General features: G+C 35.5%; 1 protein-coding gene across 1 annotated transcript; it reads left to right on the top strand.

Moving 5' to 3' along the window:
* The first annotated feature begins 643 nt into the window (after window positions 1-643).
* Gclm (glutamate-cysteine ligase modifier subunit) lies at window positions 644-22,740 on the top strand. Its single transcript, XM_077803748.1, has 7 exons — window positions 644-1,149; window positions 5,300-5,365; window positions 9,370-9,454; window positions 12,512-12,571; window positions 13,580-13,782; window positions 15,042-15,156; window positions 19,346-22,740. The coding sequence occupies exons 1-7, from the start codon at window positions 1,024-1,026 to the stop codon at window positions 19,513-19,515; spliced, it is 825 nt and encodes a 274-aa protein (XP_077659874.1). The 5' UTR covers window positions 644-1,023; the 3' UTR covers window positions 19,516-22,740.
* Window positions 22,741-24,877: the final 2,137 nt, after the last annotated feature.

The following is a 24,877-nucleotide window of genomic DNA, read 5'->3' as shown; positions in this document are numbered from 1 at the left end:
GGAAGACCTCCCCCTTCCATGGATTCCACCTCTTGGGTCCCTTTCTTCCTCCAGGGAGAAGTCTTTTCTGCTGTCCTTTAATAAAGCTTCAACTTTCCACTCAAACTTGCCTCAGCGTGCTTCTCTGGTGTTATACTTCAGCATTGGGGACATATTGGTAACAATATGCTTAGGCCTCATGTCGGCAACTTAAGCTTTGCAAGGGCAAAGAGTAAGTCTTATTCTTTGACTTCACACCATACCAGGGTAAATTAACAGACGTTTATGTAATGAAGAAAAATTGGCATTTGGGGGGAAGGTTCTTAAAGATGGTAAAGTAGAGAAAGCGCACTTGCGCATTAAAACCTGCCCGCCAAAGCCAAAACCATCTGGTGTTTCAAAGCCTGGGCGGACCCTTCATCTGTCTGTCCTTTTAAAGGGGCGTGTGAGGAACCCAACAGCGCGGCTTCCATTGGTGGAGGAGCGCGCCGGAGAGCGGTAGACCGCGGAGGGCGCGGGCTACGTCGGGAGCACAGTTCTCAAGCCGCCAGGGGGAGCCCTGCCGCGCGCTGTGCCGCCAGCCGCGCGGCCCGCACTCTCGGTCCGCGCGCCGCCCGCCCCGCCGCCACGCCCGCCGCAGGCCGGGGGCCAGTCACCCGCGGGTCGGAGTCCCGCCGCCCGTTCGCGCCCCGCCCCTCTCCGCCGTGGGATGAGTAACGGTTACGAAGCACTTTTCTCCGCCACGATTTCTGCTTAGTCATTGTCTTCCAGGAAACAGCTTCTACAGTTTGGAGTCAACTCTCCAGCGACGGCGGCAGACGCCAGAGACGCAGCAGCCGGAGCCGCAGCCGCAGCCTCAGCGCCTCCATCCCGGGCCGCCGCTCCGCCACCGTCCGGCCTCCTCCAGCCGGAGCGCACATCGGGCTTCCTCCACGAGGGTCAAAAGCCTCGCGCTCGCCCCTGCGGCCTCGGGAACCGCGTCCTACGAGATAGCCGCCTTCCCGCCCGCCCCGTCCCCTCTTGGCTCCTCGGGCAGCCGCTTCCATGGGCACCGACAGCCGCGCGGCCGGGGCGCTCCTGGCGCGGGCCCGCACCCTGCACCTGCAGACTGGGAACCTGCTGAACTGGGGCCGCCTGCGGAAGAAGTGTCCTTCTACGCACAGCGAGGAGGTGAGGGCCGGCGAGCAGCGTCCTCGCAGACCCAGGTTCTAGGGCAGGCCGCGGGCCAGGGCAGGTGCGGGAGGGAGGGCGCGCCTGGGCGCAGAGGGGCGGGGGGGGGTGGCGAGGCGGCAGACTGCGGCCGGGGTCTAGGCAACCTCGCATCCGGACCTGCCGCCTGGGACCGAGCGTCCTAAAAACTCAGCAGGTGCAACTGCACAGAGTGCCGCCTCTGCCACGGCGGATAGCAGAACTCTGAGACGCACTGGATCCCTCTCCCTGGCAGGGGAGTCGGGGAGCGCCAGTACGTGGCTGGGTGCCTCTCTCCATCTCTTGCTCCCTTCCCCACCCTTTCCTTTCGAAAGGAATATTCTAAAGATTAACCTTTGGTAAATGATAGTATTCATAATACGCTTAACTTTGATCATGTTGACATTATTGCTGTGAAGCAAATGACGAAACCCTCAAATTTGGTTAGGGGGTAGATATGTCTTTTTTTCTTACTGGAAGTTTATCGGCCGCCTTTTATTTTCCCGAAGACTGATCACCAGTTAGTTGGAGGTGGCAGATGTTAATCTGGAAGTATGCACTTGCTACCCCTTTGTTGCTGACTGTTCCTGAGCCAGTGAGTAGTCATCCATTCACTGCACAGGTAATTGGAGGCACGGAATAATTTTAGTACTTGAAAAATTCCCAGTGGATATGTGCGATTATGATGTGTTGGTTAAACGTAAAAATAATGAACAATTACTTTAGGAGCTGTGTGACTTTTAGAAAGTAGTTTGGAAGTTGGGTGCTACCTTCCTCATGAGGTTGTTGTGAGAATTAGAGATTATATATGAAAATGCTCCAAATAACCTGGTTCCATCGGAAAGAGAATCTTGATTAAAAGAACCGGTTGCCTAAACTGTCAGGTTATGACGTTATCAGCTGTTCAGAGTCAGTTTTAGCTGTTTATATGAGAGCTGTTGTCCACAGACCATAGGGGAAGTAGCAGTTGGTGTGTGTGGGGAACCAGCACCCTTCAGGAGGTGAGAACTCTTGGTTGTCACTTTAATATGCACCAGAATTCCTTCCCTATTCTGTGTTTGGGTTCCAGCTTTGTTTAAACCACCCACTTTGACTCTTTCTCTGAAAGATAAGTATTTCTATATTTGGTACATAAAGCCTTAATTTCTTTTAGCACTGATGACCAATGTAGTTGAAAGTTCTGCATGTATTTTGACAATATTGGGTGAGATTTTCTCTCTTCTCTCATTGTAACACAGTAGTGGCTTTCAAAGTTGTTTACTCCAAATAGTAAGAAATGTATTTTACTCATGCATTCATAATTTTATATTTATATGTGTGTATCAATATATCTGAAAGAGAGATCTCACAAAAAGATGTTAACCTTTGTATACTGAGCCATCTCAATTTTTTTCTATCCTGTTTTTATTTATTTATTTTTTTTAACACGATGCTGGGAATGGAACTCAGGGTCTCACGCATGCTATGCAAGGGCTCCACCACTGAACTACACTGGGACAGTGTGCCCTGATCCACGAAGTTTTCTGAAAAACATTGTTCAGAAGATTAATTCTGGTCTGTAGTTTTTTGTTTAGGATGCCTTGTCAGAGTAGGACAAAACTAAAGACCCTAGGATATTTGAGGAAAACTTGAAGAAATAGCAGCATATTGTAGGGAAACTATAACAGTTTAATTAGAATAGGATAGGCATGTTTTATTTCTATGTAAAGAATTTTACATAGAGAGCTCCAAATTGGGTTGTACCACTTGAAACATCTCAACCTCATTGAAGAGATTAAAGAAAGTGAAAAAAAAATCATTATTGAAAATTTATACATCTGGTAGTGTTCAGTTCTTTTGCTGGGGTGGGGTGGGGTGGGGGTGGGGATACCAGGGATTGAACTCAGGAGCATTCAACCACTGAGCCACATCCCCATCCCTATTTTTGTTTTTGTTGTATTTTATTTAGAGACAGGGTCTCACTGAGTTGCTTAGTGCCTCACTTTTGCTGAGATTGGCTTTGATCCTCCTGTCTTAGTCTCCCTAGCCTCTGGGATTACAGGCATGCACCACCAGGCTGGTTGAGTGTTCAGTTCTTAAAAGATCTTTTCTAGTTCTAATGCTTTTTTGATTCTTTGATCTTTTCACATATTTTTGTGTTTCACTAGTGTTTTATGAAATCAAATATTTACGAATTATTTATTTATGACAGTGCTGAGTATTGAAACTAGGTTCAAATATTGTTTTTAAATAAGTTTTTATAAGATTGTGTTGTCTTTTTTTGTTGTTGAGTATTTGATCAGTTTAATTGGGGTATTTTTAAAATTCTTAAGCCATTCCAGATCTAATATAGACTACATTGTGATGATATTTATCTTTAGTGATACTGTATATGTGATGATGAAGAAAGCAGGAAACAAAAAGGTATAAGGTTAATATTCAGTCACTATAGATAGCATGTAACTTACAAGATTAGAAATCATTCAGTTTGTGATATAGTCAATGAATTTCTTATATAACTTTAGACTTTGCTACAATTTATCCTGAATTTTGCAGAAACCAAGATTAATTAAAGAGATGGTTTCAGAAAAGGGGTAAATACTCTGAAAATATACTTATCTTTCTGAATTGAAGAATTAATCAGGAAAGTCTTGTATGTAAATGAATCATTCTTCCAAAGAAACATTTCTTAGACTTCTCCCACAATTTGAACCAAAGCAGTCCTGATAAAATTGTTGACTTTATCAGTCCTGCTTCCTCAACAGTTACTGATTTATCTGGAAAGATTATCAACTAATTTTTATCTACTGATCTCAATTTTGTTAGAAATAAATTTTGCATAAAGACATAGACCTGGTAACTTAAATTTAAGTAAGTTATTATAGATAGCATATAAATGATTGTTGTGGATTGTAAATCCTAACATAAGTGGTTGTGTACCCTTAAATTAAAACCAGTTTTCCCTTGTGATTATTAATATTAAGAAGTGGTAAAGTGCTTGTGTCAGTTTTCATCATAAGCAATTATTGTTTAGAAGTTTACTCTCTATTGTCCCTGTTCAGAAAGTGCTTTTGCAGTTCAGGGGCTTGCTCTCATTGCTCATTTCTTTTTCTGTTGATTGCCTAAAGAAGGTAAAGTACTGTAACCTTTGTTATCTTTTAAGATGGTGATTTCAAACTGCTGGTGTTGACCAATTAGTGGTCACAAATTAGTTTAGTGAGTCATAGAACATATTTTTTTCTGATTAAAAGACTAAAAGCCGCTAGAGTACTGGCATGTAGTGACCATAAATATTGTCTTGTGAATTTTTTGTTCCTTCATATGAAGCTAAGTCTTCTTTCACTCACTAAGTGAATATACACCTTACTTTGGGCTACTGTCAAGTAAGTTTGAAACACATTGACATAAGAGATATAAATGGAATAAACTCCTTAATGAATTTACAACATGCTCTTGTGGATAGCATATTGGATAAATAATGTTTATCCAAGAAAACATTGAAAACAAGTTAGATGTGTACTGAGGTGTTAGGAAATGACTCATGGACTATCATTATGCACGTTGACTTCTGTAAGGTCCTCTGATTCCCAGACTTCAGGGTACATAGTAATTACTTGGGATGCCTGTTAAAATGGAAATCCTGGCTGCACTTGGAGAGTGTTCATCAGGTCTAGGATTGAGCGAGAGTTTGAGTCTTTAATAAACACCACAGGGATTCTGATGTAGGTGTTCCTCTGGCTACACTTATTTTGTTGCTTGTCTTCAAGGAATGTAGCATAATGGTTAATAAGAATTTTAGTGTGTCTGGCTTAAATCCAAGTTCCTCTGTTTATAACCTTATTCTGAAATCATTTTTTGTTTCTTTATGAATGTGTGTAAGTTTAAAGTTTTCTTAGTACATAAACAGTGTAAAAATAATTAGACTAATGCTTTGGGTTAAGAATGTTTGAGAATTAAGAGTAGAATAAAAACAGGTCTGAATTTATCTGTTGAAGGAAACAAAAACCTGTAGAATTAAGGGTTTGTATGATAAATCCTATTGATGTTTTTTGCTTTTCCCCTGCTTAATTTACCAAACTATGCATTCTTGTTTATAGATGTAAGGGGAGTGAATAGAGATTGATTAACAGTTTAAAAATCATTCCTTTTGCAGCTTCGAGATTGTATCCAAAAGACCTTGAATGAGTGGAGTTCCCAAATCAGCCCAGATTTGGTCAGGGTAAGTGGAAAGTGACTGCAGAAATCCTGCAGATCAAAAGGGAAGTGAAGTAAGCAGGAAGTTAACTTCCTAAGTTTGGGGAGAGAAGTCAAAAAGTCAATGAGCCATCAAACCCTTTGTGGCTGAGTTGCTGAGATGGCAATCTGATTCAGTTGAATTAAGCATAAGCAGAAAATCTGAGCTCTGTAGGCAACTCTTCAACCTAGACAAGATGATGGGATTCTCATGCTTAATTCCCAACTAGTTTCCTCACCAGCAGTGCTTTGTTCCTATTGATATTAGTCTAGTAGATGAATGATTATCAGGCAGCTTTGATTGTTAGATTACTTAGAATATCTGATATCCACTTCAATAATATAGTCCCTAGAAATAATTTCTATCGTGAAGCAGTAAGGAACAATATTTCATTAAATGTCAGTATGTGATTATTATTGTAAAAGTACCTGTCTGTAACCGTCCTAAATCCAGACCATTTTAAAAGTGTGAAAGAGGACATGTGCTGGAAACACTTGTTCCCTTGTGCATACTGCAGATTTATAACCCTATAGCTACTATGCAGACATTGATTAATGTCTTTGATTTCTGCTTCTCTGAAATGACCATTTATCATATGTATGCATGGCTTGTAACTGGACTCTTGGTATGTACTAGGTTTTGTAATGTGTTTTTCAATCATGGGAAAGGCCTCACTGTTTTGTTAAATCTTGTTTGGTAAATGAATGTTTCTTACTGATATGTACTAACATTTTTATCATTATCCTTACAAATTATTCCTTTTAATACATTAGAATGGGCCATGCTTTTTAAAAAAAAATTGCAGTCAAGGAAAAAATTGTTTAAAAAAATGTTTGTAATTACAAGATTAAACATACTATTGTCATGTGATACAGCAGTTTTTCTCTTTGGTGTCTGTCATAAGGAGTTGAAAGTTTTTGTCCATGAAAATTTCTGCATACAGATATATGTATGGCAGCTTTATTCATAATTGCTAAATTTGGAAGCAACCAAACATCCTTCAATAGTTGTATGTAAAGTTTGGTAATATCCAGACAATAGAATATTGTTTCTTTGCTGTCAAGCCACAAAAAGACATGGAAGAATCTTAAATGCATATTAATTAACCAAGTGAAAAAAAGTCAAATGTGAAAAGGCCACATACTGTGTAATCTCGCCTATTTAATGTTCTAGAAAAAGCAAAACTCATGGAGATGGTATGAAGATCAGTGGTTGCTGGGCTCATAAGGAAGGGAGGGATGAATAAGTGGAGTACAGAAGATTTTTTTTCTTCTTTAGTACAAAGGGTTTTTATGGCAGTAATCTCATAATGGTGGATACATTGTTGTTGTACATTTGCCCAAATCCATGGAATGCTTAATACTAGGAGTGAACCCGTTTGATGTGTCAGTATAAGCTTATCAAGTGTAATAAATGTACCATCTGATGGGATGTTGATAATGGGGAAGGCAATACATGTGTGGATGCAGGAGATAAATGAGAAATCTTTGTATCTTCTGCTCAGTATTGCTGTGAATCTAAAACTACTCTAAAAAATACTTTCAAAAATCACCTACATTCCTCACAAGTTTAACTTGAATGACATTAAAATTTTTTAAGAGAAGTTTTTTTTAAAGTTTGTGATTGTAGAAAGTTTTTAACATTTTGTTAAAAACATGCAAAGTTTTTAATGTTTTTAACATAATATTCAGAAGAATAGTTTATATTTCATTTGTTTCTTTTTTTTCTTTTTTTTTTTTTTAGCTACTGGGGATTAAACTCAGGGCCACTTGATCACTGAGCCACATCCCCAACCCGATTTTTTTTTTTTTAATTTTATTTAGAAACATGGTCTTGCCAAGTAGCTCAGAGGCACCTTGCTTTTTTGCTGAAGCTGGCTTTGAACTTGCAGTCCTCCTGCCTGAGCCTTCCATGCCTCTGAGATTACAGGCGTGCTCCTCCGTGCCCAGCTCATTGGTTTCTTTTTAAGTAAAATTTGTGTATTATATCTAGTGGTTGTTAACTCCTCATGGAGTACTCCTCTCCTGCTTGATTATTTTTTTAAAAAGAAGTTTTGGTCATGCATTCTTCTGAATACTGAATGAAAATGAGATACTTTTCTCTAGAAAACAGACACACATACACATAGCATTTTATCTTTATGTCCAGGCTCTACAACCTTTGAGAAGCCCATGTAGACCTCAAGTAAACAATCCTATTGTCTTAAGCCATTCTGAGCCAAAAAAAAATGTTGGAGGCATCACCATACTTGACTTCAAATTATACTACAAAGGTTGGTAACAAAACTGCATTGTACTGACACACAGACACCTAAGCCAGTGGAAAGGAATAGAAGACACAGACAAACCCACAAAGGTACTGATCCTTGAGAAAGGCACTAAAAATCATACGTTGGAGAAAAAACAGCCTTTTTAACAAATGGTGCTGGGAAAATCATTGGTGAAACTAGATCCCTCTCAACCCTGCACAAAAGTCCATATAAAATGGATCAAAAGCCTGTGAATTAGACCAGAAACTTTGCAACTGCTGTAAGAAAATGTAGGATCAACATTGCAACATAAAGGTATAAGCAGTGACTTCCTCAATGGGACTCCTAAAGCTCAAGGAATAATAACAAGAATTAATAAATTGATGACATCACATTTAAAAGCTCTTCTGCACAGGAAGGGCACCAAGAGTATGAAGAGAGAATGTATAAAAGGTGAGAAAATTTTTGCCAGTTTTTCTTCTGACAAAGGATTAATATCCAGAAGATATAAAGAACTCAAAAAAACTTAACATAGACACACATAGATTCAACCAATAAATAGGCAAATGAAATAAACAGGCCCTTCTCAAAAGAAGAAATACAAATGGCCAACCAGTTTAAGAAAGTGTTCAACATTCTTAGCGATTAGGGAAATGCAAATCAAAACTACACTGAGATTTTATCTTACTCCAGTTAGAATAAGCAGCCATCAAAAATATCAGTAATAACAAATGCTAGAGAGGGCTATTCCATTTCTCAATGTTTATCCTAAAGAATTAAAGTCACTATACTGTACTGTTATAGCATAACCATGTTTATAGCAGCCCAGTTCACAGTAGCCAAATTATGGAACCAATTACCTAAGGTAACTGTCAGTGGATGAATGGATAAAGAAAATGAACATATAAAAATGTAAGCTGGGTGCAGTGGCACATGCCTGTAATCTATGCTGCTCAGGAAACTGAGGCAGGAGGATTTCGAGTTCAAAGCCAGCCTCAGCAAAAGCAATGTGTTAAGCAACTCAGTGAAACCCTGTCTCTAAATAAAATACAAAATAAGGCTGGGGATGTGACTCAATGGTGGAGTGCCCCTGAGTTCAATATCCAATACCCCACCCCCAAAAAGTAGTTTTAGTCAGCCATAAAGAAGAATGAAATTTTGTCTTTAAGGAAAATGGATGGAACTTGAGAGCATCATATTAATCGAAGTAAGCCAAATTCAGAAAGTGCAGGGTTATACATTTTCCCTCACATGTAACTCAAGAGAAAAGGGGGGGCTGGGGATGTGGCTCAAGCGGTAGCACGCTCGCCTGGCATGCGTGCGGCCCGGGTTCGATCCTCAGCACCACATACCAACAAAGATGTTGTGTCCGCCGAGAACTAAAAAATAAATATTAAAAATTCTCTCTCTCTCTCTCTCTCTCTCTCTCTCACTCTCTCTTTAAAAAAAAAAAAAAGAAGAGAAAAGGGAGGGGAAAAGTTGGGGAAATCTCATGATAATAGAAGGGAAACCAGCAGAGTAGAGAAAGAAGACTAAGGAGAGGAAATAGGGGAGAGAAATGGGAAGTTCTTATTAGGTGAGTATGTAACAAATGAATCCCACTATTATGTGTAATTTAATGCCAATAAAATCCTGTTGTCTTACTGGTTCTCTTCTAAAGGGTTTAATGAACAATAGGAAAATTTATGATTAATCAGAAGCACTAGTTTTATATTCATTATAAATATTGTGTTTATTTTAGGAGTTTCCAGATGTCTTGGAGTGTACTGTATCTCATGCAGTAGAAAAGATAAATCCTGATGAAAGAGAAGAAATGAAAGTTTCTGGTAAAGTTCTTTACAACTTTACAATTCAATTTGTTATATAATGGAAGGAAGGGATAGTAAGCTTTTGTTAAGTATGGGAATAAGCCCTCCTTTACTGTGGGTCAAGAGCACTTTCATCACTAAGTGTGGAAAATATAAAAATTCCTTTTTAAACATAATGTTAATGTCAACTTTTTTTGGGGGGGGGCAGGGGTGGTGGTGGGGTGGTGTACCGGGAATTGAACCCAGTCGGTTAACCACTGAGTCACATCCCCAGCCCTTTTTTATTCCCCAGCTGCTGGGATTATTCCCAGCTTTAATGTCAACTCTTAAGAAGGAGTTATAGGAAGTCAGTGCTGGTTACTTCAGTGGAGTAAGAGTATAAGTTTGACTTCCTGTTCTTCATGATGTTCTTATGTAATTTACCTGTGTTCAGAACAGTAAAAAAGATTAGGGTGGAAGTAATGGAAAGGATAAAGGGAAGGCTTAGGAGCAGTGTCTACCCAAAGCATAAACCCTCCCTTCCTGGGGGATGATAGTAACTAATGACTGATGTCACCAGAAAGTGTAGAAAGAAGTCTGGGCAACAAGAAAATACATATCCATTCAACATTTATAGTGACTAATACATCCCAGAAATTTAAATGTACTGTTCTGTCCTTAGCTTATAGTCATTAAAAGCTTGAGCTTGGGGCTGGGGATGTAGCTCAAGCTGTATCGAGCTCGCCTGGCATGCGTGCGGCCCAGGTTCGATCCTCAACACCACATACAAACAAAGATGTTGTGTCCGCCGAAAACTAAAAAATAAATATTAAAAAATTCTCTCTCTCTCTCTCTCTCTCTCTCTCTCTCTCTCTAAAAATAAAAAAATAAAAAAAAAAGCTTGAGCTAGCCCAGATTGAGATTCTTGGGTTTGTAGATTACTGGTCTAACAAAGTATTTAATCTGAGCTTCAGTTTCCTCATCCATAAAATAACGATGCATCCAATGTATACAGGCTTCTGTATACATTGGATGAAATAACTAAGAAAGTACATAGCATAGTGCTTGCTACAAAATGCATGCTGTATATCTGTTTTTAATTACCATGTTATTGTGGTCATTGTTAAGTATTATTATTAAGATCCACACATATGATGAGATAGAGCATTGTCTTTTGATTCTAATAATACTGACTACTATTTATTGAGTCTTGATTTATACCAGGCACTGTGATTGTCACTTAAGTGCTGTATTTTCTTATATAATTATCAAATCAAACTTACAAGTTAGATCTATTATTCTCATTGTACTAGATATTCAATAAATTGAATAACTTGAAAGTTATTATACAACTGGGTATAGAGGGTTGTACCTATAGTCCCAGCTACTTGGAAGGCTGAGACAGGAAGATTATTTGAACCCAAGAGTTTGAGACCAGCCTGGGCAACATATCAAGAGCCTACTTTTTAAAAAAGAAGGTAAAGAAAAGAAAGTTGTTATAGAGTAAATGGTTAAACCAGGAGTTCATTCAGGTATGCCCAACTCCAAAATCCATTTCTTTCTGTTAATTTAACATTGCTATTTGTGTAGGAATAGAAGTAAAAACATCATACTTTGTGTTGTTAATTATAATTCATGATGTAGATTTATTTTGGATTTTTTACAGGTTGTCCTCAGTTCCTATAGGGCATGAAATATTTGATAGATATAAAAATCCTCGCCATATGAGGAACTTTCTTCTTTCTACCTCTCTAAAAATGCCTCATCTTTCAAAAACAGGAGGCCATTTCATGAATCAAGGGAGAGTGATGGAGAGGATTTTCATAGAGTGTAGTTATGGGATCTAGTATCCAAAATGCTTGAGACCAAAAGTGTTTCAGATTTCAGTTATTCAGATTTTGGAATATTTGCATAGACTTTGCATGTTGAGGATCCTATATTATTAGGAGAAAAACTCTTCAGTGTTGGTGTTCTGATAAACTGGGCCACATCTTTTCTATAGTAGAAAGTAAGTAAAATAGAATAAGACTCAACAAGAAACATCAGATCTTTTGACTGAATCACATTTCTAACAATTCATCCTTGGGAAATGATTCAGTATAAAGTTGAATGAAGAGGCTGGGGCTGAAGCTCAGTGGTAGAGCGCTTGCCTCTCACATGTGAAACACTGGGTTTGATCTTCAGCACCACATAATAAATAAATAAATAAATAAATAAATAAATAAGGATATTGAGTCCCTTCACAACCAAAATAATATTTTTTAAAAAATATTTTAAAAAATTAAAGTTGAACAAAGAGTTCAAAGATGGTTGTTTTAGTATTTTATGTGATAACAAAAAGCTGGAACTACTGCAGGAATATAACTCACCTGAATGTTCAATAAGCAGGAACTCATTTAATGAACTATACCCTATCAGAATTATAGATAATGTTCATGTATAAAAATTGAGTATCTAAAATTGTACATTAAACAGAGTACACAAAAATATAAATAGTAATTGCTTTGAGTAATGAGATTCTTGGCTATTTTTGGTCTTTCTAGTTTTATAGATTGTTTTCATTTCTAGAGTAAGCATATTACTATTATAAAAAAATTTTAAATAACTAAATATACATAGAAATTTATTCAAAATATTACCTAAAGGTAAACCAACAGAAGTAGAAAAAATATATCTTCATATGACCAAAGCTGCAGGTAGTATCTGAAAATGAAAAGGATTCTATTGATAAGGTAGAATTGTGAATTTTTCCCTTCAATTTTGTCAGTTTAACAGCTTTAATTTAGTCTTTTTATAGATTATAGTTTATTGGATGTAATATGCTGTATTTTTAATTCATAAAAATATATATTTTAAGTAATATAAGCTCCTGTGTCTGACCTGCCTTCTAATAATTGCTTTTAATTTTAATAAGTTTTTCACAACTAAGTATATAATTAAAAAGTTATAGTGGATATAAACTTTTATGTCTTAAAAACTATAAAATTATGTGACTAGGAAACAAAAATTATTAAGGATTATCTGTCATGTTAATACTACATAGTAAGACATACCCCTAAATATAGTAATCAGTTTTTTTTTTTTTTTTTTACTCAGCAAAACTGTTCATTGTAGGATCAAATTCTTCATCATCAACTAGGAATGCAATTGACATGGGTAAGCAAAAATTTAACTTTCTTAATAGTGAACTTTAAATTAATTTAGTTTTATTGGTTATAACTTGGGTTCAGATCTAGACTGAAGAAAGGACATGTGCAAATTGTAATTTTACCTTTTAAAGTGATAATTTCTTAAGGCCTCTATAGAATTATATTGACTTATATATATTCGTGTTTTGATATAGAAGAAAACTGTAAAAGATATAGCTAATTCTGACTTAATTAGCTAATTATTGACTATTGATTATTAAATGTTGACTAATAAATGTTGCTTAGGTATAGAAGTTCTCCTTAATCATGTTATTAGCTCTTTTATACTATAAATAAAATATTAAAATCAAAGACAACAACTAAAAATAAGTATCTTATGTCTATTTTTGGCACTTGGTTAAATGATTATAGTATTACAGTATTAAATACTTTAAAAGCATTCTTTCAGCATTTATATATGTTGCAAAGTTAAATAATTGGCCTTTTCATATAAGTGTAGAGTGAATATAGTCATTTAAAATAAGCTCTTAAGTTCTTTTTATATAAATTAAGAAATTATCTACCTTTGTAAAGGTAGTCTTAGTTTTCAGTTTCAGGCTGATTCTTGCTATGACTGCTAGTCACAGAATAAGGTCATAATTCTTATGATCATCCATATGAGATACTAGTAAATAGGTAGAACTAGAGAAGAAAATTGTATGAAGATAAGGAAACCACCAAAAAGTCATGGGGCCTAAAAAACAAAAGGGAAGCCTATTCTCCAGAAAGAGGAGCCTATAGTAGCTTTGAGCTCCCTAGAAAGAAAGCAGGTCAGAGAAACCCACTGGTATGCCACAAAGAGACGGCATACAGAAGATGGAAATATTCTAAATGACAGGTAAACTGAAATAATCTGTTATATGGAAAATTAGTGAATGATATGAATAGAATTCAGTAGATACTTTGAGCACATTAATAATTCTTGTTTTTATTATGTAGCAGACATTGATCCTTTTTGTGTTTTTCTTCCCATCAGCCTGTTCAGTCCTTGGAGTTGCACAACTGGATTCTGTGATCATTGCGTCACCTCCTATTGAAGATGGAGTTAATCTTTCCTTGGAACATTTACAGCCTTATTGGGAGGAATTAGAAAACTTAGTTCAAAGCAAGAAGATTGTTGCTATAGGTACCTCAGATCTAGATAAAACACAGTTGGAGCAGCTCTATCAGTGGGCACAGGTAAAGGATGGCCAGATCTTGTGCACTCTGGGGAGGAATCTACTGTTTCTAGCCTTTGCTGCTTACTTTTAAGCATAATGCACATAATGCACACTTACTAAATGGTACCTACTCCACGTATGGGAGCTTCGAGGCAGGCTTTATCTAAAGCCTTGAGGGTTTGGGGGTTTTTAGAATATATGTCAACTTGAACTAAATATTCCTTTTAAAATGAGTGGTAGAAACACTAGAAAATGTGTGTTGAAGCTTTAATTGCAAGCTGATTATGCTGTTTCTTTCAGTTTTACATAAGTGATGAAAATGTTACATTTTTCTTTAATTTCCTAAGTAAGGGAATATTATATGTAACAAATATTTTGCTGACTATTACTTAAAGATGTATAGGACTCTGTTTATACAGCTTGATATGTCAATAATTAATCATCCCTACTCTTTCATCTAATTACCTGCAAAATTATGAGGGAAGTTACTAATGTTTTACCTTTTACTCTTTTATAATTTTCTCTATTCCTTTTATTCTCTATTTAAATATTCAGCCTTCTTTCAGAACTTTCAGTTTCTTGTGGGCAGAAAAACCCTGGATAAATTATTGTACCTTCTCCTTTAGATTTAGTAGCTAGACATGGTCAAGAACCTTCTGGAGAGACTTGGATGATCCAGAATCTGTATAGAAGTTAATCAGGGAAGTTATTGGAAGTTATCTAATTCTTCTCTTTCAAAATGTGCTGATTAATAGCCACATTTTATATTTTGACATTAAATGTATTTACTTGTATTTGATTCTCAACCTTTAAGACATATTTTTTCTGTTGCTGAGACAAACTTAAAATCATGTTTGTCTCCGAAGCAGATGTATCACATTACTAAATGATTCTAGCAGAGATTTTTTAATAGTGTAGTTCTATTTTGGATTTTTCCTCCTAGAGTTATTTTTCCTTTCCCTATTATCACTGACATGGTTTGGAAAAGCACTTATAAATAAGGATATTCATGTAAAAGTATTTTACAAACTTTAAGCACTGTAAAATGTGATTTTCCCTATACTCTATAACTAAACCCTTTTATTGCTAATTTTTTTAAATACCTTTATTTTATTGATTTATTTTTATGTGGTGCTAAGAATTGAACCCAGGGCCTCGCATATTGTTAGGCGAGTGCTCTACCAATAAGCCACAACCCCAGCCCCCTTTATTGCTTATTGTGTTCTACTTTCTGTATTATTTTATTTAGTAAAGAAATGATTTTATTTTCACTTTTAGGTAAAACCAAATAGTAACCAAGTAAATCTTGCTTCTTGCTGCGTGATGCCACCTGATTTAACTGCATTTGCTAAACAGTTTGACATACAGTTATTGACTCATAATGATCCAAAAGGTAAGACTGACAATTTTGATCTATAGAGATTGATCATTATCTTTTGTCTTACAAAGGCACTTTGTTGTTGGGCTGGAGGTGTAGCTCAGTGATAGAATACTTGCCTAGCATGTGTCAGGCCCATGGGGTTAGTTAGGCCTAGGCCCTAGCACTGCTTTAAAAAAAAAAAGGCATTTTGTTAATATTTAATTTTTAAATGTGTGCAATGATAAAAGTTCTAGATAAGTATTATCTGGAACTAGTCTTAATGGTTAGTTCAAAACATACATGCTTTTATTTTTTTTTATACCAATGGGGGAAAAAGTGAAGGGATCTTTTCCTGAACATCTGATTTATTGAGGTTTATAAATATTAAACTACAAAGAAAAGATCTTTTAAGGCATTCTAAATAGTAATGTATATAAGTCTTGTCTAATACAGTGAAGATTGGACCAGAGGGCCATTTAATTAATATAATTCTCTAGAAAAAGAGGCAGGTACAATTTAATTGAAAATGTAGTATCTTGGAATAGGTAATTGATCAGATATTTTATTACTCATCACTGCCAAGACATATATGTTTGGTGTTAATCAGAAACATTATTTAATTAGAATGACCTGTCTACCTTCCAAAGAATAATTTTGTGTTTATGTTTATGTATGATACTGAGGATTGAAGCCAGGGTCTTACCTATGCTAGGCAAGTACTCTACCATTGACTGATATCCCCTATAGAATAATTTTCTATCAACATTTTACAGGATAACTAGAAAGACTGGGAAGAGAATGTTCAACATAACTTGCAAAGATAAATCTCACATAGAAGCTGTAACAAGTATTTTTGGTATAGGTGAGAAATGTTTGGTTACAAATTAATGATTTGTGAAAGTTGTAAATCTCTGTGACATTTTTACAGGGATTCTAGTTCAAAAAAAATTGAAGGAAGGGACTGGGAGTATAGCACTTGTCTAGCATACATGAGTTAATCCCCAGCACCACAAAAAGATATATTTATGTATTAGATGAAATTATATTTCACAGATGATCCCTTAGAAAAACATTTAGCTTTACTTCCACATCTAAAAAGATAATATTGTAGGTTGATTGTTCACTTTTAGAATGTTTGTGGATAACCTATTAAGACATTCTGCCCCATTCTTATTTTTTGACTGTTTCATCAAAAGAGTTTTAATAGTTATTGTTCCTTGATTGCCAGGCATCATACTAAGTGCCTCAGAAAGATTATCTATAATCTTCACCATAGCTAAAACAAGACATTTTATTGATGAGGACATAGAGTCTCAAAGTTTTAAGAAAGTAGCCAAGGTCACTCACCTGGCATAGGGTGAAGTTTGAACCTGGACCTAGGTTCTAGATGAAATTGGAGAATTTCTCTGTTATCCTGTTTTGAAACACTGCTATCTCTGGTTTGAAACATTAGTATTGTAGTATTTCAGTCTGAAACTTTACTTTGTTATCTGTTTCATTTAAATGATATCAGAGTAACTGTAGTGACTTTGCCTGCCCACTCCAATAAAACTTTCACAAGCAAGTTAAATACATTCTTTTTTTAATGTATTTTTTTAGTTGTAGCCACCTACAATACCTTTATTTAATTTTTTTTTTTTTTATGTGATGCTGAGGATCAAACCTAGTTCCTCCCACGTGCCAGGTGAGCGCTCTACCAATGAGCCATAGCCACAGCCCAAATACATTTTTTTTAAAAAAGTCACTTTGATGAAAAGTAACAAAGAATTGTTGTGTTGATTTAGTCTGAAATATAAGCCATTTAAACTTTAACTTTCTATATATTGTTAGATCCTTGCTTTCAAGGGTTACTGATCATAGTTGTTGTTGCCAATAGCTGATGATTAGCCTATACACCCTTCATGTACTAAATGTTGTGTGCTAATTTGTCATTAGTATGGCAAAATACATCATGAGACAGATTTAATCTTTTTTATGTTCTTGTGTTCCTGATAAAATTTGATACATGGTTATCTTTTTTATTCCAAACCTGCTTAAAATTTATAGGGTGTTCCTGCATATATCATTAATGAATCTTTAGACTTTCTGATCTATATTGAAGCAGTTCTTCACTTGATTTGTTCTGTTTACTAGTTGTAAAGAGTTAATGTAGTTGAATTAATTTTGAAAGTATATAGTTCAGTTAGTGAGTAGCATAGTTCTCTAATTTTGTGTCAAATTTTCTAAGTAACCAAATCATAAAACACTGAACTCTGTTTGCCATCTGAAATACAGTTCTGTTTTTTAAGTTCCCTGAAGTCTACCTATGTTCTAAAATTACCCTTATTCCTCAGGATGGGTTTATTTTTCACTACTCTGTACCCTAAAAGTTACAGTAATAGTTTAACCACAGTTAGGGTAAAATTGTGAAGTAGGTGATCCTGACTTTGGAACTTTCCCCCTTTTATTTGCTTTACCTCTCCACCCATTGCCATTAAATATGTGTTATGCCTCATTCCCTCAGGGTCCTTCTCTTGTTAGACATCTGATACATAATTCCATATTATTGTTACTTTTCCCAGGAGACATTTATATTAATGGAAACTACTTACTAACTGTAACCTCTCATTGTTTCAGTTTCCCCCAAAAAGGGAGATAGTAGTATCTAACACATAGGATTATATGGATTAAATGAGCTCAAACATGGAAGATACTATTATATAGAGATATTATATTATATAGAGAGTTTACTATATATGAAGTGTCAACAGCCGTTCATTTGGAGTAGTTGGATCTGTTAGCACTCCCAAATCATACAGTGTAGATAGTCACTTCATCTTTATCTATATGGTTGCTTCTGACCCCTGTGATCTTTCCATCTTTATTCAACAGACATTTGAGCACCTACTATGTACTCAGCACTGTTTTAGGTACTATAGGTATGTAATACTAAGACAAATTCTAGTCTTCATGGAATTCTTATTCTAATGGAAGGATACAGACAAGAAAATAAGTATTAAAATTATAAGTAGGGGTATATGCTCTAAAGAAAAGTTGGCTGAAGAAGAAAAAGAGGGTCTAAGTTGAGGTGGTTTTTTTACATGGGACAGTCAGGGAGGCCTCTATTAAGGTAAGAAGTGTTCTGGAAAGAGGAATAGCTGACTCAGAGACCCCAGTTTGTGAATGTGCTTGAGGCTTTCAGGATACAGCAAGGAAATTACTGTGGCTGGAAGACAGGTAGTTAGGAGAGGAATGGGATGAGGTAGTAGAGGGTTTAGATATAAGCTTGAAATGAAAATAATAAGTTCCTAGAGCCAGATGTGGTGGCGCATGCCTGTAATTCCAGAAGCTGAGGCAGAAGGATCGCGATTTCAAAGCCAGCAAGAGTAAGGCACTAAGCAACTCAGTGAGACTCTGTCTCTAAATAAAATACAAAATAGGCCTGGGGATGTGGCTCAGTGGTGGAGTGGCCCTGAGTTCCCCAGAACCAGAAGAAAAAGAAAATAATAAGTTTATTAATAAAATGCAAATTAAAAAATGACTATTGGCAAAGATTTCTCTCTTTTTTTTTTTTTTTTTTTTTGGTACCGAGGATTGAACTCAAGGTACTCAATCACTGAGCCACATCCCCAGCCCTATTTTGTATTTTATTTAGAGCCAGGGTCTCACTGAGTTGCTTAGTACCACACCATTGCTGAGGCTGGCTTTGAACTTGTGATCCTCCTGCTTCAGCCTTCAGAGCTGCTGGGATTACAAGCATGTGCCACCATGATCAGCTTTGGCAAAGATTTTTAAATGATTTTTCCACTTACACTGTAAATCATTTTTAATTTCCAATACATATGTACACAGAAAAAAAGTTGTAAGGAAATTGAAGGTAATAGAAATGGTATATCATTTCCAGCTAGCAGGGTTATGAGTGACCTTTCTTTTTTTTTCTTTTTTTTTTTTTCACTTTTTTGTATGTTCTCTGAACATTAGAATTCCCCGGAAATATTAAAAAATAAAACAAAACATCCAGGCTCTACACATCGGAAATTATGATACAGAGATGGGTACTTTTTAAAAGAACTGCCTGGCTATTTTTAATATTCTGGTTCAGATTCATAGCACACATGAAACAATAAGTTAATTTTGTATTAAGTTTGGGATGTTTCTTTTGTTGTGTTTAAATGCTTACCTACATAGTTATGTGTTTTCTGTCTTCAAATTTAACTCTTTGGGGTTTTGTTTGTTGTTTTAGAACTGCTCTCTGAAGCAAGTTTCCAAGAAGCTCTTCAGGAAAGCATTCCTGACATTCAAGCACATGAGTGGGTACCACTGTGGCTGCTGCGATACTCTGTCATTGTGAAAAGTAGAGGAATTATTAAGTCCAAAGGCTACATTTTGCAAGCCAAAAGAAGGGGTTCTTAACTACAACTTAGGGTCATTATTTACCTGTGTTTTCCTTGAATATAAGATAAAATTGAGATGTATAAAAATCAATCTGTTGCCTATAAATAGTGTCATTTAGGCACATATTCTTTAGCTGTATTTGACAGAATGTTGTCTATCAACTTTTGATTACTTCTCTTGCCTCCATCAGTCCAGTCACATGAACCACTGTATTGTTTTCATTAAACTATTATTTTCTAATTGAAATTGTCTAGAAAGAAAATACTTGCAATATATTTTTCCTTTATTTTTATGAGTAATAAAAATCAAGAAAATTTGTTGTTAGATATATTTTGGCCTAGACATCAGGGTAATGTATATACATATTTTTTATTTCCCCCAAAAATCATTAATTGCCTATTACTCTATAATATAACTAAGCAGTTTTATTATAATTGTTAAAATGAAAATACTGGAAGATATTTTTTTCCTGTCATTAGTAAAATAATTATATGTCAGATTAATTGGAGCAGTTGGGATTTACCAGTGGTGTAAATAAAATTCATTCTTCAGTATATGAATGGAAACTTTAAAAAAATTTTATGTGTTCTTGCTTGTAGTTTAGCTGTGAGATTTAACCGTATATTCTTGTGCCATATTTTCTCTTCCTATTATTTAAAAGGGCAAACCAAAGTAAACCTGAAAAGGAAACTAGAAACTTTGAAAATATTGTTTGGGAGCTTTTGTAAAAGCATTCACTATCTCCAGATTCTTTGTAATTCTTAATCCATCCTTGGTATATTGCTCTTCATTCAAGTATATTCATTAAGTATTACACTTACCACATGCTGGGCCCTACAGGCTCTGGAGAGTGGAGGGGTGCACAGAGCTAAGGATTAAGATTCAGTTGAATAAAATATATGATATGTATTCCCCATTAGTAATGGACTAGGAGGGACTAAAGCCAGAAAATGCTTTTTAAAAATTCTTTAATTCAGGGCCAATATTGTCTGTTCAAACAGCTTGGTTTGAGATGTGGATCTTAACTATTTTATTTTATGATATTTTGGTGTTGAGAATTGAACCCAGGGCCTTACATGCTGAGCACATGATCTACCACTGAGTCACTCTCCCAGCCTAGTCTTAATTAATTTAAAGCAGAACAATATAATCAAGATTATATGGTAATTTAGTGTAATTCCTCATGAGTTTAAGAATCAGAAAAATTACAAATTAAATAGCTGTTACCTTTGATATATACTGTAGCTCTCCTTAATTCCATATACTTATATCAGTAAACCAAATAGTTTGAAAAATTCTTTAAAATTTTCTACATCTCAAATTTTCTTAACTTAGGGAAAAGAAGTATGGTTCCATGTTCAACAATAGAATCTTTTCCTAAGTAAGGTTTTGTGGTTTTCTGGTTAGAAAAATTAATCATTAGAATCATAACATGAAATCAACTGATTTACCTGCTAAAACTTGTTTAGACTTTGAATTTCTTAAAGACTTTTAGCTTTTATATTAATTGTATAATATTATTAGTATATAGTTAACTTCTTAATTTGAAAATGTACATTTTTCGTATAGTGTAAATCTTTAAGTGGTCATTTTAAATTTGTGAAGTAAGCTGGCTGAGGTATTTTAAAGGGGAACTTGAATATCACACATTTATCATTTTTTAAAACCCATAACTTATAAAAATGGATTGTGTAAAGGGTTATTTTGAAAATGGAGGGGAAAAAGAACAACATTGTTGATAATATCCAAGCTTCATCAGGAGCTTTTTTCTTATCTCTGCCCTACGCCCCAAGAAGCAAGATTATAGATTCATTTTGTGAAGGGGATCATGTATGGAATTTTTTAATGAGTTTTTTGTTTCACTCTGTACTCTGAATTTCTGTTGCTGAATAACCTTAAAACAAACAACAACAACAAAAAAACCCTGAGCTATATCCCACCCCTTTTTATTTTTTGAGACAGGGTCTCTATAAGTTGATGAGGCTGGCCTCAAACTTAAAATCCTCCTGCCTCAGCTTCCCAAATCCCTGAGAATACAGACACATGCCACTGTGCCCAGCAAGGACTTACTCTTTTAAAAGCCATGAAATGAAAAGTGGTGATACTACCAAATAACTGCTTAAAACCGAAAGCTAAGTTAGGAATAGTGTACATAACAGATATGTTTTCAGGGGAGATGTGAATCGTGTGACCCAAGGTAGAAAGAGTTTATATGTTTTTTTCCCAGTAAGTACAAAAGAAACTGTAGCTTGTTATTACACTTCCAAAATACTCTGGAGCCTTGAATTAACATAATGTACTGTAACTTGGAATTTGCTCCATGATACTGCATTAAATTCCCATCCAAGAAATCATAAACACCAGAAGGACCTAAGTGTCTTATAAAATCTGTTTATGTGGTATAAATTCTGAAAACCACATTGTGCTAGTACATTAATAGAGTATTCATTTACGGATGGTCAGTGCTAAAACTTGAATCATAAATAACAGCTAATAATTTTTCAGTTCTCAAAAATGACTTAGACAACTGTGTGTAAAATGGAAAATAAAAAGTTATTATCTACTTTGCATGAATGATTCAAACTTTTCTATACCAGAACTAATAAGTAGTAACTAAGGGTATCAGTTTTCAGTAATAATAGGTCTAAGACCCATTTTTTCTTTCTAGATTTTCCACCCAATATCTTCAATCTTTGGGGATGTAAGCACCTGATATATGTATTGTATATTGGCGAACAATTCATCTTGTTGCCAAATGTGCATTTTGAGAAATGTGCAGCTATTTTAATAATTTAAACCATTTGTGTTCTTTGTGTATGCATACTCAAATACATCAACTTATGATTCTGAACCTGTTTTTTCATCATTAACTTTCAAATGTACCAACATATGTACCTGTCTTTTCCCCATAAACTTGGTGATGGGATGTCAGTTTAATTTTTTAAATATATGTAACATGATTTACATTAATATTTTTATGGTTTTAGAGATACACTTAGGAAAATGTTTTAATTAGATAATTCTTTTTATGTGTCTGTTGTAGTGTACTATAAAAGCAAGATATAAAGCACTGTTAGCTAAATATTTACAATAATTTTTACTTTTGCCTATATTATGAATTTAACTAAAATAAAATGTGAGTTGTATATTTTTAAATTGAGTTGTTTCAATAGTTGGAGCATCTGGGGGCAGTATACTGATTTTGAACTATTTGGACTTAAATTGAGTATGATTTGAAAATAAATTGAGTAATTTTTAATATCTAAGTCATGTAATGCTATTCATGCTTCATTCATTCAATAGATTATTGAGTGCCTTCTATGTGCTAAGCACTGTGCAAGGTGCTACAGGTGGACACAGATGAAAAGAACACCCCTTTTTTAAAAATATTTTTTAGTGTTGGCAGACCTTTATTTTATTCATTTATTTATATGCGGTGCTGAGAATTGAACCCAGTGCTACACACATGTGAAGCAAGCACTGTACCACTGAGCCACAACCCCAACCCCAAGACAACCCTTTTTCTTCCAGGAGTATATACAGTATATTCGACGGCAAGTGGAGGAGATCTGTATATAAATAAAAGCAATAAAAGGCTGCATTGATTAATGACAGAAGTGGTGAAAAGGATTGGGGGGCATGTGGAATGAAGTGAGGCTGGGTTGCAAAATAAGGTACAGAAATATGTTCCTAAAGAACTTAGCTTTAGAGTAGGTCAGAGGAGGTAGTGTGATGTGGACATTGTGGGCAGAGGCCTCTGTTTGCCGTTTTTAAATATACTTTTACTGAATAATGAAGCAGTTTATATGTAAACACAAATTCAATGAGAACACCTTCAAAATCTTATTACCAGAAAGGGAACTGCTCCTGTTGGGACAAGAGTAGGTAATGTTGGGAAGGTCATATTTGATTAGAGACTAAAAGTTGCCCAACTCCCCTAAACACATCAGAATATGACTGTATATAGTTGCACTGCCCCAAAAATGGTTCCTTAGCAATAACTAAATGTGTAAAGTGACAGATGATTTTGGTGTGTCTGTTGATTCATATTAAGATGGTTTTATGATAAGTATAACTTATGATTCAGCTCTTCTCCCCATTTCTTTGCTCACTGTTTATTCTTGTATTCTATTCCTCCAAGTTCACTTTTTAAAAATGTTCTTGGCAGTTCTTTCACCAAAGGTCTTTGGGCAGTAAACTCTGTAGGTCCTGTTTGTCTGAAAACGTCTTTATTTTTATTCAATCATCAGTAATCATTTGACATTGTAAAATTCTAAATGCCCAGATACTTTTCCTTAGCATCTTGAAGACAGTATTCCATTAAATTCCAAGATATAGACTTTTTTTGTTTTTCTATATGCGGTGCTGAGAATGGAACCCAGTGCCTCACATGTTAAAGCAAGCACCCTACCACTGAGCCACAATCCCAGCCCCAGGATATATACTCTTGCTGGTGAAAATATGGATTTCCTTCTCAAGCAGCAATCTTTCCTTCCTCTAGTTACTTTTTTAAAAGTTGGAAATTTCATTTTATGTGTATGGAATTATAGGAAAGAAGAAAATTAAAACTGGCTGCAAAGCCTTGCAATAAAAAAATTAATCAGAACATTGACAAATTATTTTACATGAAAGAAATCCAGATGTAAGCTGTTGAGAGAGCTGATGTGGTGGCTCAAGTTGTCAGGAACTCATGATTTTTCATTTTCACTCAGAGTAACTCTGAAGCCCAGCTGTGTCCTCGGGGCATGGAATTGCTGCTAGATAAAAACCAGTGAACGCAACTCTCCAGGAATTAAAAAAAAAAAAAAAAAAGGAATTTAAGAAGTCAGGAAGGTTCTCCTCTAAAAACTATCCCTAAAGAACTAGATATTTAATTTATATTGACCAAAACTCGGTTAGCATACTTGTCTTCAAGGGAGGCTGAAAGGGAGCAATTTAGCTAGGAGGCAATGTATTATTCACTGAAATGTGTGTGCTGTGACTTTTAAAGAAACCGTGGTTTTCTATTATAAAGAAGTGGACCACGGAGAATAGATTTTAATAAAGCATTCTTTTCTCCCCTACAACAATAACTCCCGTTTACTTCTTCAATCCCTTTGTACCATCTCTAACATAATTCTAGTTCTCTACCCTTAATATTAAAAGAAAGACAAACAAAAACCTTAATTCTGGTCATTCTCTTTCACTGAAAACGAAAAAAACAACAAAAACTTTTATCCCTCTCCTTTACAATTTCTTTCATATTCTTTTCTGCTTATTCCCAATCCTGAAGCACCACATCACTTTTTATATAGCTTCCTAACTAGTCTCCCAGTTCCTGGGACATCCTCGTCCCAGCCATGTCTTTATTTATTTATAATTAACATCACAACACAAAAGT

This window comes from Urocitellus parryii, chromosome 11, assembly GCF_045843805.1.
Source record: "Urocitellus parryii isolate mUroPar1 chromosome 11, mUroPar1.hap1, whole genome shotgun sequence".
Classification (NCBI taxonomy): domain Eukaryota; kingdom Metazoa; phylum Chordata; class Mammalia; order Rodentia; family Sciuridae; genus Urocitellus; species Urocitellus parryii.
The sequence above is the reverse complement of the archived record's forward strand: the minus strand, read 5'-3'. Positions and strand labels throughout refer to the sequence as shown.

Bases quoted from the DNA above. Each gene is read 5' to 3' on its own strand.
- Gclm (XM_077803748.1), top strand. From the start codon at position 1,024: ATGGGCACCGACAGCCGCGCGGCCGGGGCGCTCCTGGCGCGGGCCCGC. The intron at 1,150-5,299 runs GTGAGGGCCGGC...TTCCTTTTGCAG, and splicing joins CTTCTACGCACAGCGAGGAG to CTTCGAGATTGTATCCAAAA. The intron at 13,783-15,041 runs GTAAAGGATGGC...TTTCACTTTTAG, and splicing joins AGCTCTATCAGTGGGCACAG to GTAAAACCAAATAGTAACCA.